Genomic DNA, 13,557 nt, shown 5'->3' on the forward strand with positions numbered 1-13,557 from the left:
AGTATGCACTGTGTGTATGTGGAACTGTCTCAGTATGCACTGTGTGTATGTGGAACTGTCTCAGTATGCATTGTGTGTAAGTGGAACTGTCTCAATATGCACTGTGTGTATGTGGAACTGTCTCAGTATGCATTGTGTGTATGTGGAACTGTCTCAGAATGCATTGTGTGTATGTGGAACTGTCTCAATATGTACTGTGTGTATGTGGAACTGTCTCAGTATGCATTGTGTGTATGTGGAACTGTCTCAATATGCACTGTGTGTATGTGGAACTGTCTCAGTATGCACTGTGTGTATGTGGAACTGTCTCAGTATGCACTGTGTGTATGTGGAACTGTCTCAGTATGCACTGTGTGTATGTGGAACTGTCTCAGTATGCATTGTGTGTATGTGTAACTGTCCCAGTATGGATGTGTGTGTATGTGTAATTATCTCAGTATCTGTAGTTATCTCAGTATGTATAGTGTGTCAATATGAGTAACTGTCTAAGGATCTTTAGATGCCTCAGTATGTATTTTGCGTTGGTATGTGTGTACCCTTCCTATAGAGTATACTTCGTCCTGATATGTATACTTGTCTCAGTATGTAACTTGTCCTCGTATGTGCATCTGTCCTATTATCTGAGTTAGTATGTGTACTTGTCTAACTTTACTTTTAAGTAGGAGGCTCCAGTCACGGATAAAAGTCCACATCAAGGCCGGGTTACGCCTCAAGTGAAAAGTCACCTTTTGCGAGGCTGTATCACTGGGAGTAAAGTCTGCCCTCTCTCTCTCTCTCTCTCTCTCTCTCTCTCTCTCTCTCTCTCTCTCTCTCTCTCTCTCTCTCTCTCTCTCTCTCTCTCTCTCTAACCCCCCCCCCTAGATCTTCTCACTCCAAAGGAATCCAACCTTTCCTTGCTACTGGATGTAGCGTAACCTTGCAGCTGCAGAGACATCAGAAAAGAGGCCCTAGGCAACACGAGGACTCGTTCTGGGAAAGGAGTCACTGTCCAACTATGAAGATATATTGAATAAACTATGAGAACTTCATTCAGTGATGTAAACATACTTGTTTATGTAAACAATCTTACGAATACGCGTCCCACATCTTAACTCGGGGTAACAAGATTGATTTACACGTGAACATTACACGTTTTGATATGCGTGTTTACGTTCATATTCTAAACACTCGAATGGAGTTGTCTAACCAGCACAGAAGTCCCTCACTTCACACGATTTAGCAGACGCTCAGTGTGAGAAGAATTTTGAACTGTCTCGTGTCATAATTTGAACTGTCTCGTGTCATAATTTGAACTGTCTCGTCCAGAGGAATGCAGATAATATCTCACTGTCCCTAAGTTAGTGGTGTTCTCAATTCTGATTTGGTTTTTAAAAGGTTTATGTAATAGTCTACAAACATATTGATGTAATTCTGGAGACGTATAGGTTTCGCTCGACGATACAAGGTAACTGTATTTCAGTCCCTCACTTGAAACTCCAGAATACGTAAAGAACAAATTACATGGAGGTAAAATCTTCCTGAACACAACCTCTTGCAAAAGTTAACAAAGCCACGCTTTCTACACCAGTAGAGTTTAACAATCATACTGTGTAGCGCTCGCGTCAAATGCCTTCCACTTCGCGAAATACATGAATTATTCCTCCTCGATTCTTGTTTCACCTGCTCTTACTATCCCGTGAATTATGAAGAGATTATGGCGGCGTGTCCTGAAACTTCGTCTCGCCATCGTATTCAAGGTAACCAGCCATTCAGGTATTTTTTTTTGGGGGGGTGGTTTCCATTGATAAAATGTTGACTATCCCTATAATCAAAACTATACCGTGAAAAGGAGTAGCTTTCACGATAACGAAGTGGTCCTATTAATTCTTTCCCTGTTTACAAAGTTGATAAAGGAGGTATCAGAATTTTCTATAGCCTCATCTGTTTGGTGTAGAAGCTACAGCATCTAGGATCTGTGAGCACAACAGAGGGAGCATGCTCGTTGAAATAGACCGGGTAGAGTAAACAGGAAAAATACTCCATGAATAGCCCCGGAAAACTCACATCTGAAGTTTACTACCTCGTCGGTAGTAAGAGGTAGGAGGAAGCAGGTTATTACTCACTCTGGAGGTACAGAAGGCCTAGGAAGGGTTTAGATTGCCCGTGATCCCAATAAGCTAAATACGGCACTGGTCACGTCCCTAACCCCCTTGACCCAAGTTAATGTCTCTCTCATCCTTACGGGACCTGTTGGACCTCAATCCACAAGCCACACACACACACACACACACACACACACACACACACACACACACACCATAGCTCTTGGTATCACCTTAATTTCGCGACTCTCTATTCTAAATCATAAAGTTTCTAGCTAATTTCCCATACACCACGTGGAAGTCTGTACATTCAACTGATTTGTCTTCGGCGATGAGTCGTAGTGGCGCCTTCGGTCGAGGAGGGCGGTAAGGTTCCCTGGGTTCCCTTGACTAGACTTCAAGCGATCGGAACCCACTTCACCTCTACCTGGCATTGTCCCTGGCGTTGACTTTATCCATTTCTGCAGCGTTCGCTAACTCAGAACCAACCTCCCTTCTCTGCTGAACACCATCTCTTTACTCCTTCCAATTGACACTCCTCTCTGTGAAACCCAACTGTCTAAGGATGATTCTCCTCTTCACTGTATAATCTTTAGGTATTCACCATCGTTTCCGCTAGAAAGAGCGGTGTTTGGTTTGTGCTTAGCACAAACACTCTCATTACTAGCTTTACAGATCCTGAGTCTCCCAACTTCTGACATCATTTGGCCTAAAATTCCTATTCTTTCCGTGCCTCTATTTTCATGTTTTCTGTATAATCCCTTCCATTTCTCCATTATACAGACCTCTTTCGCTATTTGACCTTCTATTACCAGGCACATTCATGATGAATCCCTCCACGCAAGTGTTTTTAATGTACATCATAAAAATGGCGTTGGTTCTACTGGAGAGAATGCTGACAGAGTCGACATCCTTTCTTGTTACCCCATTATCAATCTAGAACAACTTATCAAACATGCGATACGAGTTCCCGAACAACAAGACGCCCTCACTCCTCTTACACACCTCCGAACCCTTTGGCTAACAGATGAACAAGTTCTTTCTCGTCAGGGTCTTCTGATCACACTGATGTCTCTTGTCACTTCCAGCTGGGCACATGATCCCTCTGTTCCCCATCTCAAAACGGAGACTAGGGTACTTTGTGTATGGGCTCCGTGGTTTCCCTTGTGCCGCTTTTTTATAGTGACTTTCCTTGGCTTCATTCTAGCCTTGCAGGTCCGGATGCCTCCACTTATTCTGTCCGTAAAGACGAGGTCATCTCGACTGTCAGGGAGACTGAGGTTCCTTCCATCAAATCCACATACTCGCCAGACATGGTTCAGTCGGTTTCGCTCTCATACCTGAAGTATCAGGAACAGACCGATCATGAAACTCTGTCCCTTTGTGACTCATTCCATTTCCATTTCTGCTTAGAAAGAAAAAAAAATCATTGCAAAGCTGTTTTTCGTAAGGGTTAAGCACGCTTTCGGGAAACAAAAGTGTCCTCATCTGACTTCTTATTCAACTGATAAATCTTTATGAACCTTCACCAAAAATTAATCTCCAAAACCCCTCCTGCAGTTCAACCTGTCTTCCTAGCATCCGAACACAATTAGCACGACACAACCTTCTGAATTGAACTCGTTTCTTACAATCAACTACCGAAACAAAACACTTCAAACCATATGACAGTATAAACATGGTGGGCATAACCACACGTCTACTCCATTTTTGGAAAACACCAATGTTGATCAACATCGAAAAATCTCAGCCCCAGCCCAGCACCCTCCCCCCTCCCCCCTGAAGCTATGGATGTGATATGGGTGCCACAGTTACCTCTCTTGCAAGACTATTTTTCACCTCCACAGGATCTCATCACTCATCCGCGTATGGGGTAGGTACTGCTCGGATACCTAGTGTGGCTTCCCTCCACTTTCCTCTCAGCCAGAGTGATACCAGAATCCATTTCCCTTATCAGATCTCCTGCTATCACATCCCTTTCACCACCCCTTTCCATTTTCTGTGATTTATTCTTCTTAATTCAGCTGAGACGGCAGGGGCAACTGATTGCCCCCCGCCTCTGTCTATTCTACAGATGATATTCTGACCACCACTCCAGCGTACATTTCTGGCCGTGTCCCAGACGCTAACTCCTGGATCCGTGGTAGGAGACTGGTTGGTGGTACCCCTCTGCCTTAGTGTCTCAGTGGAACCCGGCCCACACGGAGGTGGACAGTTATGATTCATTCTTCTTTCGTCGAATATCGAAGCTTTGGGGACTTCTCTTCCTCCTCTTTCGACTTTCGACTTTAAGGAGCCGGGTCTGCCAACCACCCTGGCTGGAGATCTCACATTAATTTCTTCTACAATGTTTTTCCTCTCACTCACCATCTTATCAAAGATGGCCAACAGCGAGGCATAATTTTGCCCGTCATGATGTTCACTTAGAAGTAAACTATATATATATATATATATATATATATATATATATATATATATATATATATATATATATATATATATATATATATATATATATATATATATATATTCCTATGAGTCCACGGGGAAAGGGAACACGATAAGTTTCCAAATGTACTTTCGTGTAATAATCACATCATCAGGGGAGACATAAGAAAGAAATATAAGTCAGTTGATATAAAACGAAGAGACGTAGCTTGGACGCCATTTGGAAAACAAGTGACTTGCTTACCAAATGGCGTCCTAGCTTCACATGCCCTGGTTCAGTCCATTTATAGTACCTCGCCTCCTGTATACCACATCGCTCAAGGTCACTCTATCCCACGCATGCCTTTCGCTCTCCTGCATGTTCAAGCCCTAAGCACTCAAAATTTAGCTCAGTTCCTGCATCCATATCCAATTCAGTGTCCTTGCTCTCCCTGTCCTCTTCATTTCTGACATATATTCTTTTGTCAACCTCTCCTCACTCATTCTCTCCATATGCCCAAACCATTTCAGCACCGCCTTCTCAGCTCTCCCAACCATACTTTTCTCATTATCACACCTTTCTCTCACCCTGTCATTTCTTACTAGACCAACCCTCAGAACACCTCACATTGTCCTCCTGCATTTCATTTCCAACAAATTAACCCTCTTCCGTACATTTTCATCAACAGCCCTTGCCTCGCATCCACATAACACCGTTGGGAACTACTATACCTTCAAAATGAAGGAAGGATTTTCAGATGTGTTTGATGACAGGGTGGCAGATGCAGGGTGTTTAAGTTGGATGGTATGCAGGGTGAGAGAGTCGTGGTGAGCGGTGTGGTGAAAAGAGAAGAGGGGGGTCAAGGATTAAATGTGGCAAGCGGCGGATGAAGTGAGTGACTGTACTCTTAACTGGTTAGCCAGGATTCCTAAACTGTGTATATGGGATCATGTTGAGGTGCCTGAGGACTGGCAGAATGCATGCATAGTGCCACTGTATAGGTAAACGGTTACAAAGGTGAATGCTCAAATGAGTTTACTTGATAATCATCGGTATGGAAGAACGGTGAATGAGACGGTGGTGGCATGCATTGTGCATCAGGCTTTTTGGGGAAGGAACAATGTTATTTTAGGAGAGAGAGAGAGAGAGAGAGAGAGAGAGAGAGAGAGAGAGAGAGAGAGAGAGAGAGAGAGAGAGAGAGAGAGAGATGAGAGAGAGATGAGAGAGAGATGAGAGAATGAGAGAGAGATGAGAGAATGAGAGAGAGAGAATGAGAGAATGAGAGAGAGAATGAGAGAATGAGAGAGAGAGAATGAGAGAATGAGATAATGAGAGAGAGAGAATGAGAGCGAGAGAGAGAGGAAACGACTAAATATCTTGCCCTGGAGCAGGAAGCCACCCCCGACTAATGTCAAATAAACATGTGGCACACTCCACACTTCAGCTGAGGGTCAGTAGATCATAAACATGCTACATAGTATGATGAGCCCGCAAAACCCGGCCGGGCTGGGGGAGATTAGCATGACAATGGCTGGGAGCACAAGTGGGAGTTTTCTGGCACTCGCAACGGGTGTGTGTGTACCGTGCGCATGCGTGAGAGGCATTAATGCATAGAACTGTGAAGTACAGAAATGCATCACAAGATTGCAGGAGTTCCTCGTCAGACCAGACAGAGACTGTCCACTCGAAGCAGAGAATCAGGTGACGGTTTATCTGACTGTAAGTTAACCTGTATATAAAGACTGATATGGTTTGAGGGGCGAGGCCTTGAACTGAAGGCAGTTCGCCTTATCCTTGCCATTACGTGTGATGAAAAGTCATTCATGTAATTTACGGTATCAAGATATATAAGTCTATCCTTTTTTTTCCTTTAGATTTCCTTTAGAGAAAAATTCATGTACTTTTCGTGGAAGTTATACAAACGCATTATTCTTCTTTCAACGATTTCTTGTTCTTCGTAAATGATGATACGAACATAAAATTAATATCTGAAACCTTGGTTGATGCCAAAGGAAAACTGCTACAGAAAAAAATGATTGATATACATTAGTTTCTGAGATGACACGTTCATTCATCTCATTCACTGTTTCCAAAATCCCTCGTTGTTATCTTTCACTGCAGCAAACAAGTGGAAATACATTCACACAGAAGCTACGACCTGTCTTACTCGTGTGACTCTGCACCACAAAACTGCACACGGTCGTGTAACTCCTGCACCACAAAACTGCACACGGTCCGGGTAACTCCGCACCACAAAACTGCACACGGTCGGGTAACTCTGTACCACGAAACTGCACACGGTCGGGTAACGCTGCACCACGAAAGTGCACACGGTCGTGTAACTCTGCACACGAAGGCTCCTTCAAGAAAACGGGCGCTGTGCTCCCATCACACAAGACCACGGAGCGGGCGGGTACAGGGGGTAGATGAGTCTTGATCGTCAAAGTTTTGACTGGATCAAAAAGAAAAAAATAAACTGCTCCTTCTTCCTCCATGTCATATTTTGGGGATGACAACATGTCTCTCATAAACTTGATGCAGAGGGATTATAAAGTCGAATGTTTTCTTATGAACTTGATGCAGAGGGATTATAAAGTCGAATGTTTTCATATAAACTTGATGCAGAGGGATTATAAAGTTTAATGTTTTCATATAAACTTGATGCAGAGGGATTATAAAGTCGAATGTTTTCTTATAAACTTGATGCAGAGGGATTATAAAGTCGAATGTTTTCATATAAACTTGATGCAGAGGGATTATAAAGTCGATTGTTTTCATATAAACTTGATGCAGAGGGATTATAAAGTCGATTGTTTTCATATAAACTTGATGCAGAGGGATTATAAAGTCGAATGTTTTCTTATGAACTTGATGCAGAGGGATTATTAAGTCGAATGTTTTCTTATGAACTTGATGCAGAGGGATTATTAAGTCGAATGTGTCCTTGAAGCGCTGCTTGGGTGATGAATTAGGCATCGCTTGGGTAATGAAGGCTGTTAGGGTGTTAGACAGATAATTCACGCCTTCGATGAGTACGACACCCGCTGGTTTATTTCCCCTAATTCCAGCATCTTGTCCTTGAGGTGACACTTGCGAGCTAGTTGCCAGCGGTGGCGAAGTGTAGAACTAAGGAATACACGCTATCTATGGGGTCAACTACACATTTCTGGACACGTTATTACCAGTCACTGAATATCAACCACGACATGCGTCAGGACACTGCAAGTACACTGTTGCACTACAGTCAGTATGATGTACCATACTCAGCAATAGATAGATAGATAGATAGATCGATAGATAGACAGATAGATAGACAGACATAGAGATAGATAGACAGATAGATGAGATGAGAAAGGTAGATAAATAGAGATAAATCGATAGATAGATAGACATACAGATAGATAGACAGATAGATAGATAGAAAGGTAGACAGAGAAAGTCAGATAAAGAAACTAATAGATATATCATAATGTCTCTCCGTACGAGACTTTTCGCGAACTTGGCGTGACCCACAACCAGGGCAAAGTTGTCGAGAAGACCTGTGTCGAATGATTTCCCTTACTCGGCATATCACCAGCCACGCTGCTCGGCCACTCAACAACCTCCCCTGACATGAAAAAGAAGGTGAGGCACTTGAACTAAAGCTGTTCTCAGTCATCAAGTCTTTAACTTCAGTACATTGCTAACGTGAGGAAGTACGCCTGATAACTGTATGATACCTGACAATGAATTCCTCTTTTTTTTTTTTTTTTTTTTGCTCCAGTAACCAATTACGTTCTCTCGGTCTCGCATCTCTTGAATCCAGTGTTGAGTCGACTTGAGTAGTGGAGGAGGTGTTATGAACAGAGTTAACTCGCCTCAGCAGCCAACCATCACCGTTCGTGCGCTGCTCCTTCACTTACTACTATACTGTTAGTCCCGCAGATGAGACAGAGGGCACCAAGATCTCCCAAAAAAAAGGGGTGAGCAAGACAGTGTGAAGGAATGAGGACGAGAAGACGATAATGAGAGTACGGTTCAGCTGGGATTAAGTGAGTAATGATTTCGTGAGACGAAAAGGCAATATAGGGTGAGACAGAGCTTTGGTTTCTTTTTTTTTCTCAATGCCATAATTCATCATGATAGCACTTACCCAGAAGGGTTGATGTTATACATGCTATCATACGCATCTGTACCCATCATCGTACACCGGTCAGAGCTCAGCATTTATACTCTGTATTTTGCATCGCGCTGCGATTGGTGTTGGTTGACATTTCGCTAGAGTTATGGCCACTTACAGTGTCTACAATGATCATTTTTTTTTCTTCTTCCAGATGGAATCTGCAGGTCGGTTTTTCTCTCTCTCTCCAGCAGTGCAACACTGTCTGTACTATGCAACCAATGCCTCACTACTTAGTAGATTCATTTGTGAGCAAAGTCTTTTTTAACACACACGCAGAACCTTCTCCTCACTGGAGGAATTGTACGAAATGTATTTCGGTAAAGTTATGAAATAAAAGTTTTCCTTTTAATGCGATGCAGTGAAATATGAATACATTCCGGTAAAATGTTTCAACACGAAATGTCTTCAACAGACATGTCTTCAGAATAAAGCTAGCTGGGTTACGTCTCGCCTTACAGTGTCTGACGGTCTGGAAAATTATATGGAGGTGGAACACTCGCTATACTGTTGTGACATCAGTTTGTACCCTACAGAAATAACGACCATGATTTAGTATCAGTGACGCGTAACACCAACCGGCGACAAACATTTCATGGAAAGAACTCGAGACGGATCTCGCTTTGATATTAATATCTCACCTGCAAATCAACTCCCTCGGTACTGAATGTATAAAGGCATCGTCAAACTTCAGTCCCGCTTAATGGCGCATCATTGTTTTCAGTGAATTACCATAAACGTCAGAAATGAATTCATACTTACTCCCTTTCAAAAAGCTGTGCACTAATTTCCATCACAGTCCCTTTATACGTAATATCATTGTTGTGTATGACCACAAGACCCCTCCTATGGGGTTCAGGGAGCTTCGAGGCTGTACGACAGTGAGAAGCAAGGAAAAGATGGACTCCTTTGGAGCGAGAACATCCTTGAAGAAAGCGTATACTCTCTTTCGTCAACCCATGTTGCTAGAGCCTGACTTTTCACTATATATATATATATATATATATATATATATATATACACACATACACACACACAGGTGTTTGCTTTAAAGAATGTGTGTGTGTGTGTGTGTGTGTGTGTGTGTGTGTGTGTGTGTGTGTGTGTGTGTGTGTGTGTGTGTGTGTGTGAGAAATGCTTAGTGAAACAGGATTTGTATGCAGCATTTATTGATGTGATAGAAGCATATAATAGGGTTGACTGAGATGCCTTGTGGAAGGTCTTATGAATATGCAGTGAGGAAGAAAAGCTCCAGACACAGCGAGAAGTTTTCATCAAGAGTGTAAGGCATGTGTACAAGTAGGATGAGAGAAGAGTTAGTGGTTCTAAGTAAAGGATGGTCTGCGGCAGGGGATGTGTGATGTCTCCATGTCTGTTTAATGTGTTCATGGATTGGGTGGTTATGGAGGTAAATGCAAGTCTTTGTGAAAGAAGGCGAGTATACAGTCTGCAGGGAGCTAGGGAGCCGGTGAGGGCCAGAAGTTAGTGTCTTAGTTTGGGAGAGTGTGTGAAAGGAAGAAGATGAGAGTAAATGTAAGCAAAAGCAAGGTTATTAGGTACAGCTGGACAGGGGGACAGGTTAGTTAAGGGTGAGAGTTGGAAAGAAGAAAAGTTTGGAGCAAGTGAAGCGTTTCAGATACCTTGGAGTGGACACGGCAGCCAATGGAACCATGAAAGCGGAAGAGAGTCAAAGGGTGGATGAGGAAACGAGCGTTCTGGGAATATTGAGAAATGTACGGAAAGAGAAGTCGTTATCTGAGAGGGCGAAAATGGGAATGCTTAAAGGTATAGTAGTCGCAACGGTGTTATATTAATGTTAAAAATGAGTGTAGATAAGGATGTGCGGAGGAGGGAGGATGTGTTGGAAATGAAGTGCTCAAAGTCAGTACCCCTGTGGTGTTCGGTGGCTTGATCGAGTAAGTAATAAAATGGTAAGAGAGAGGTGGGGATATATGAAGAGTATGGTTCAGAGAGCTGAAGAGAACGTGCTGAAATGGTTTGAACAGATAGAGAGAATGAGTAAGGAAAGGTTTACAAAGGGGATATATACGTCAACAGTGAACGGGACAAAGAGAAGAGAGAAATAAATTGGTGATAGAAGGACGGAGTGAGGAAGATTTTTAGTGATAGAGGCATGAAAATGCAGGAGGGTGAAAGGCGTGTACGGGTTAGAGTGAATTGGAATGATGTGGTATACTGGGGTTGACGTGCTCCCAATGGACTGAACCAAGGCATGGGAAGCGTCCGTGGTAAACCATGGAAAGGTCTGTGGGGCCCTGGACGTGGATAGAGAGCTGTGGTTTCAGTGCATTACACATAATAGCTATAGAATGGATGTGGGCGGATGTGGCCTTTCATCATCTGTTCCTGGTATTACTTCGCTGGATGTGTGTGTGTGTGTGTGTGTGTGTGTGTGTGTGTGTGTGTGTGTGTGTGTGTGTGTGTGTGAGTGTGTGTGTGTCACATTACTGCTTATATTGCCAATGCTTTCTTTACCCTCAGTAACATCTTCAATGGATTCTTTTCCAGGCTGTGTGGCTGGCAAGGCCGGGGCAGGCACAGGACTTTACATGGGGCCGTACTTCCCAAGTCCTCAGCCCCAGAACATCACCGTACACCAGAACACGGTCGCCTACCTCCCCTGCACCGTCAATCAGCTGGGAGATAAGTCAGTAAGTGATGTGACTGACGATTCTGATCCTCTTTCGCCCTGTCACGGTTGCCCTTGCCTGTGTTTCACTGTTACTCCTGTCTATTCGGCTTCACTGCTGCTCTCACTGCTACTCTCGTGTTACTCTCTAGTCTGTCCCGCTTCCATGCCAGTCTAGTTTGTCCTGCTTCCCTGTCACTGTGGTTGGTCTAGCATCACTGTCACTTTAGTCCGTTCTGATTCACTGCCATTCTAAGTTTGTCTTGCATCACTGTCACCGTACTATCACCTGGCCCACTGCCAGTCTTACCTCCCTTGCATCAGTCACTCTTTCCTGCACTGCATCACTGTCACCCTTGTCTATCTTCCAACAATGTCTTTACTGTTCATCCTGCACCATCACCTGACGTTTATCCTGTATCACTGTATTTGTTACTGATGTTATATCATCGTCTTTGTTTTCTCTGCTGCATAACTGAACCTGTCGTTGAGTGTGCACCACTTACTTTGTTGTCAGTTAAGCAGAAGAATCTCCAACTCGTCCTGCATCACTGTCTATTCTGATTTTTCTCTGCGCCACTGTCTCTGTTGTTTATTAAGTAACCACTATCTTGTGTTTGCCTTGCACCACTGCTCCTGTTATCTATCCTTTACTCTTTTGTCCCCTTATGCCTCATTGTTATACCTTTCTTGCATCATTCTTTATCTCCCATACATCATTGTCTTTCTTCATTATATGGATCAGAGACAAAAAAAAAAAAAAATCACTGAAGGACTTACATTATCACCCCGACAACCTCCTCATCATCATCATCCTCATCCCCCTACTCCTCCTCTTCATCCTCCTCGCCCTTCTCCTCCTCCTCATCTTCATCTTCATCCTCGTTCCGGACGTCTATAGCGGGAGTGAAGACTGTGGAACCCTGGGTGATACAATCTACGTATGAGCAACGCCTATCATGAACATATCAACCCACGTAATTCCTCCAGGATCATCTCCGAGGGACCACTAACCTCCCTCCCTCCTCTACGTCCCGTGACTCTGGTATGGTAGGATGCCATCCTGACCTAAAGGGAGGGAGGGAAACCATTGGTCCAACTGTTACTGCCCTGCTACAGCTCGCACCCTTCCCCCTCCCCCTTCAGTGGTATGGCCTCCTTCCATCACGGGGAGAATGGAGCCATCCTCGGCAGGGCAGCTTTTCTCTTCTTCTCCTTTTCTTTTCTCTGATTATTTCCGAGGTGAACCATAATGGCGGAAGGACTTCCTATCAACGAGGATCTCTCCAGTCAGGGGTAGCCGGGGGAGCCGACTTCAGGAAAGGCAAATACGTTAATGATAACTTCTTTCGGTACATCAGTTGACGTGGCCCGCTGCCTGGCTGCCCCGCCTCGCCACTACGCAGACTCCCTGAAGAAGACAACGAAAGTTACGGAGACTCCGCATCACCCGCCACCATCAGGGCCTAGCCAAAACCTCCTCCTCCTCCTCCTCCTCTTCAGCAACGTTTGCCTTGCTCTCCCAGCCATGGGTATCGAGTCCCTAACTCCCCCTATGCTTAACCACGCTCGATAATGATTGTGTTTATGTTCTACCTACACATCACGGGCTTTAACATCCCCCATTGCAGCCAGTCCTCCCCTCATAATAAATGAACTCTGGAAAGACCAACGAGAATGGTTTCTGCTCCCAGCAGCTTTAGTATACGAGAACCAAGTGATGCTATGCCGCCGCAGATGTCGTGCCCACACATTCGTAAACTAGCGTTGGCTGATGATTCCTTACATGACGATGAAGGGGCCGGCTATGCGTACGTATATCATACGTAATAGAAAGAGGCGAACGTACGTAGCCACGCCACCTGTGTTCGTCTCAACAACTGAACACAACATAAAGTGCGTTCATGGGGATCCACATGACATTGGAGGAACTTATTAACGAATCATATCATGGCCTTATCATAAATGATTCCAAAGCAGCTCTGAGCTCTCTCTGTTGTCTTGCACCGGTATATAGTAATGCTCCTGTGAGAGACACGTAGAGTCTACGTAGTGCTTGGGACAAAGCGAACTTGACATTCACCTCCTGTGGGTTTCATCCTCATATCGGGTACAACTATCATACCCGTGTCGCTGGAATGGCCATACAACGCCTGTCTTTAAGCGAGGGACAAACCTCAATCCATGTTTACCAAGAAAAGTTAACGCCGTTCGTATTCGTGTTGGCTTCGAAGAATCA

General features: G+C 44.0%; 1 protein-coding gene across 1 annotated transcript in view; it reads left to right on the top strand.

Moving 5' to 3' along the window:
• LOC139750795 (junctional adhesion molecule-like) overlaps window positions 1-13,557 on the top strand; it is a 135,815-nt gene that overhangs the window by 88,414 nt on the left and 33,844 nt on the right. The window contains exon 3 of the mRNA XM_071665541.1: window positions 11,198-11,340. Coding sequence (XP_071521642.1) covers window positions 11,198-11,340 — 143 coding nt within the window. The remainder of the gene's footprint in view (window positions 1-11,197; window positions 11,341-13,557) is intronic.

Source organism: Panulirus ornatus, chromosome 10 (assembly GCF_036320965.1).
Source record: "Panulirus ornatus isolate Po-2019 chromosome 10, ASM3632096v1, whole genome shotgun sequence".
Lineage (NCBI taxonomy): Eukaryota > Metazoa > Arthropoda > Malacostraca > Decapoda > Palinuridae > Panulirus > Panulirus ornatus.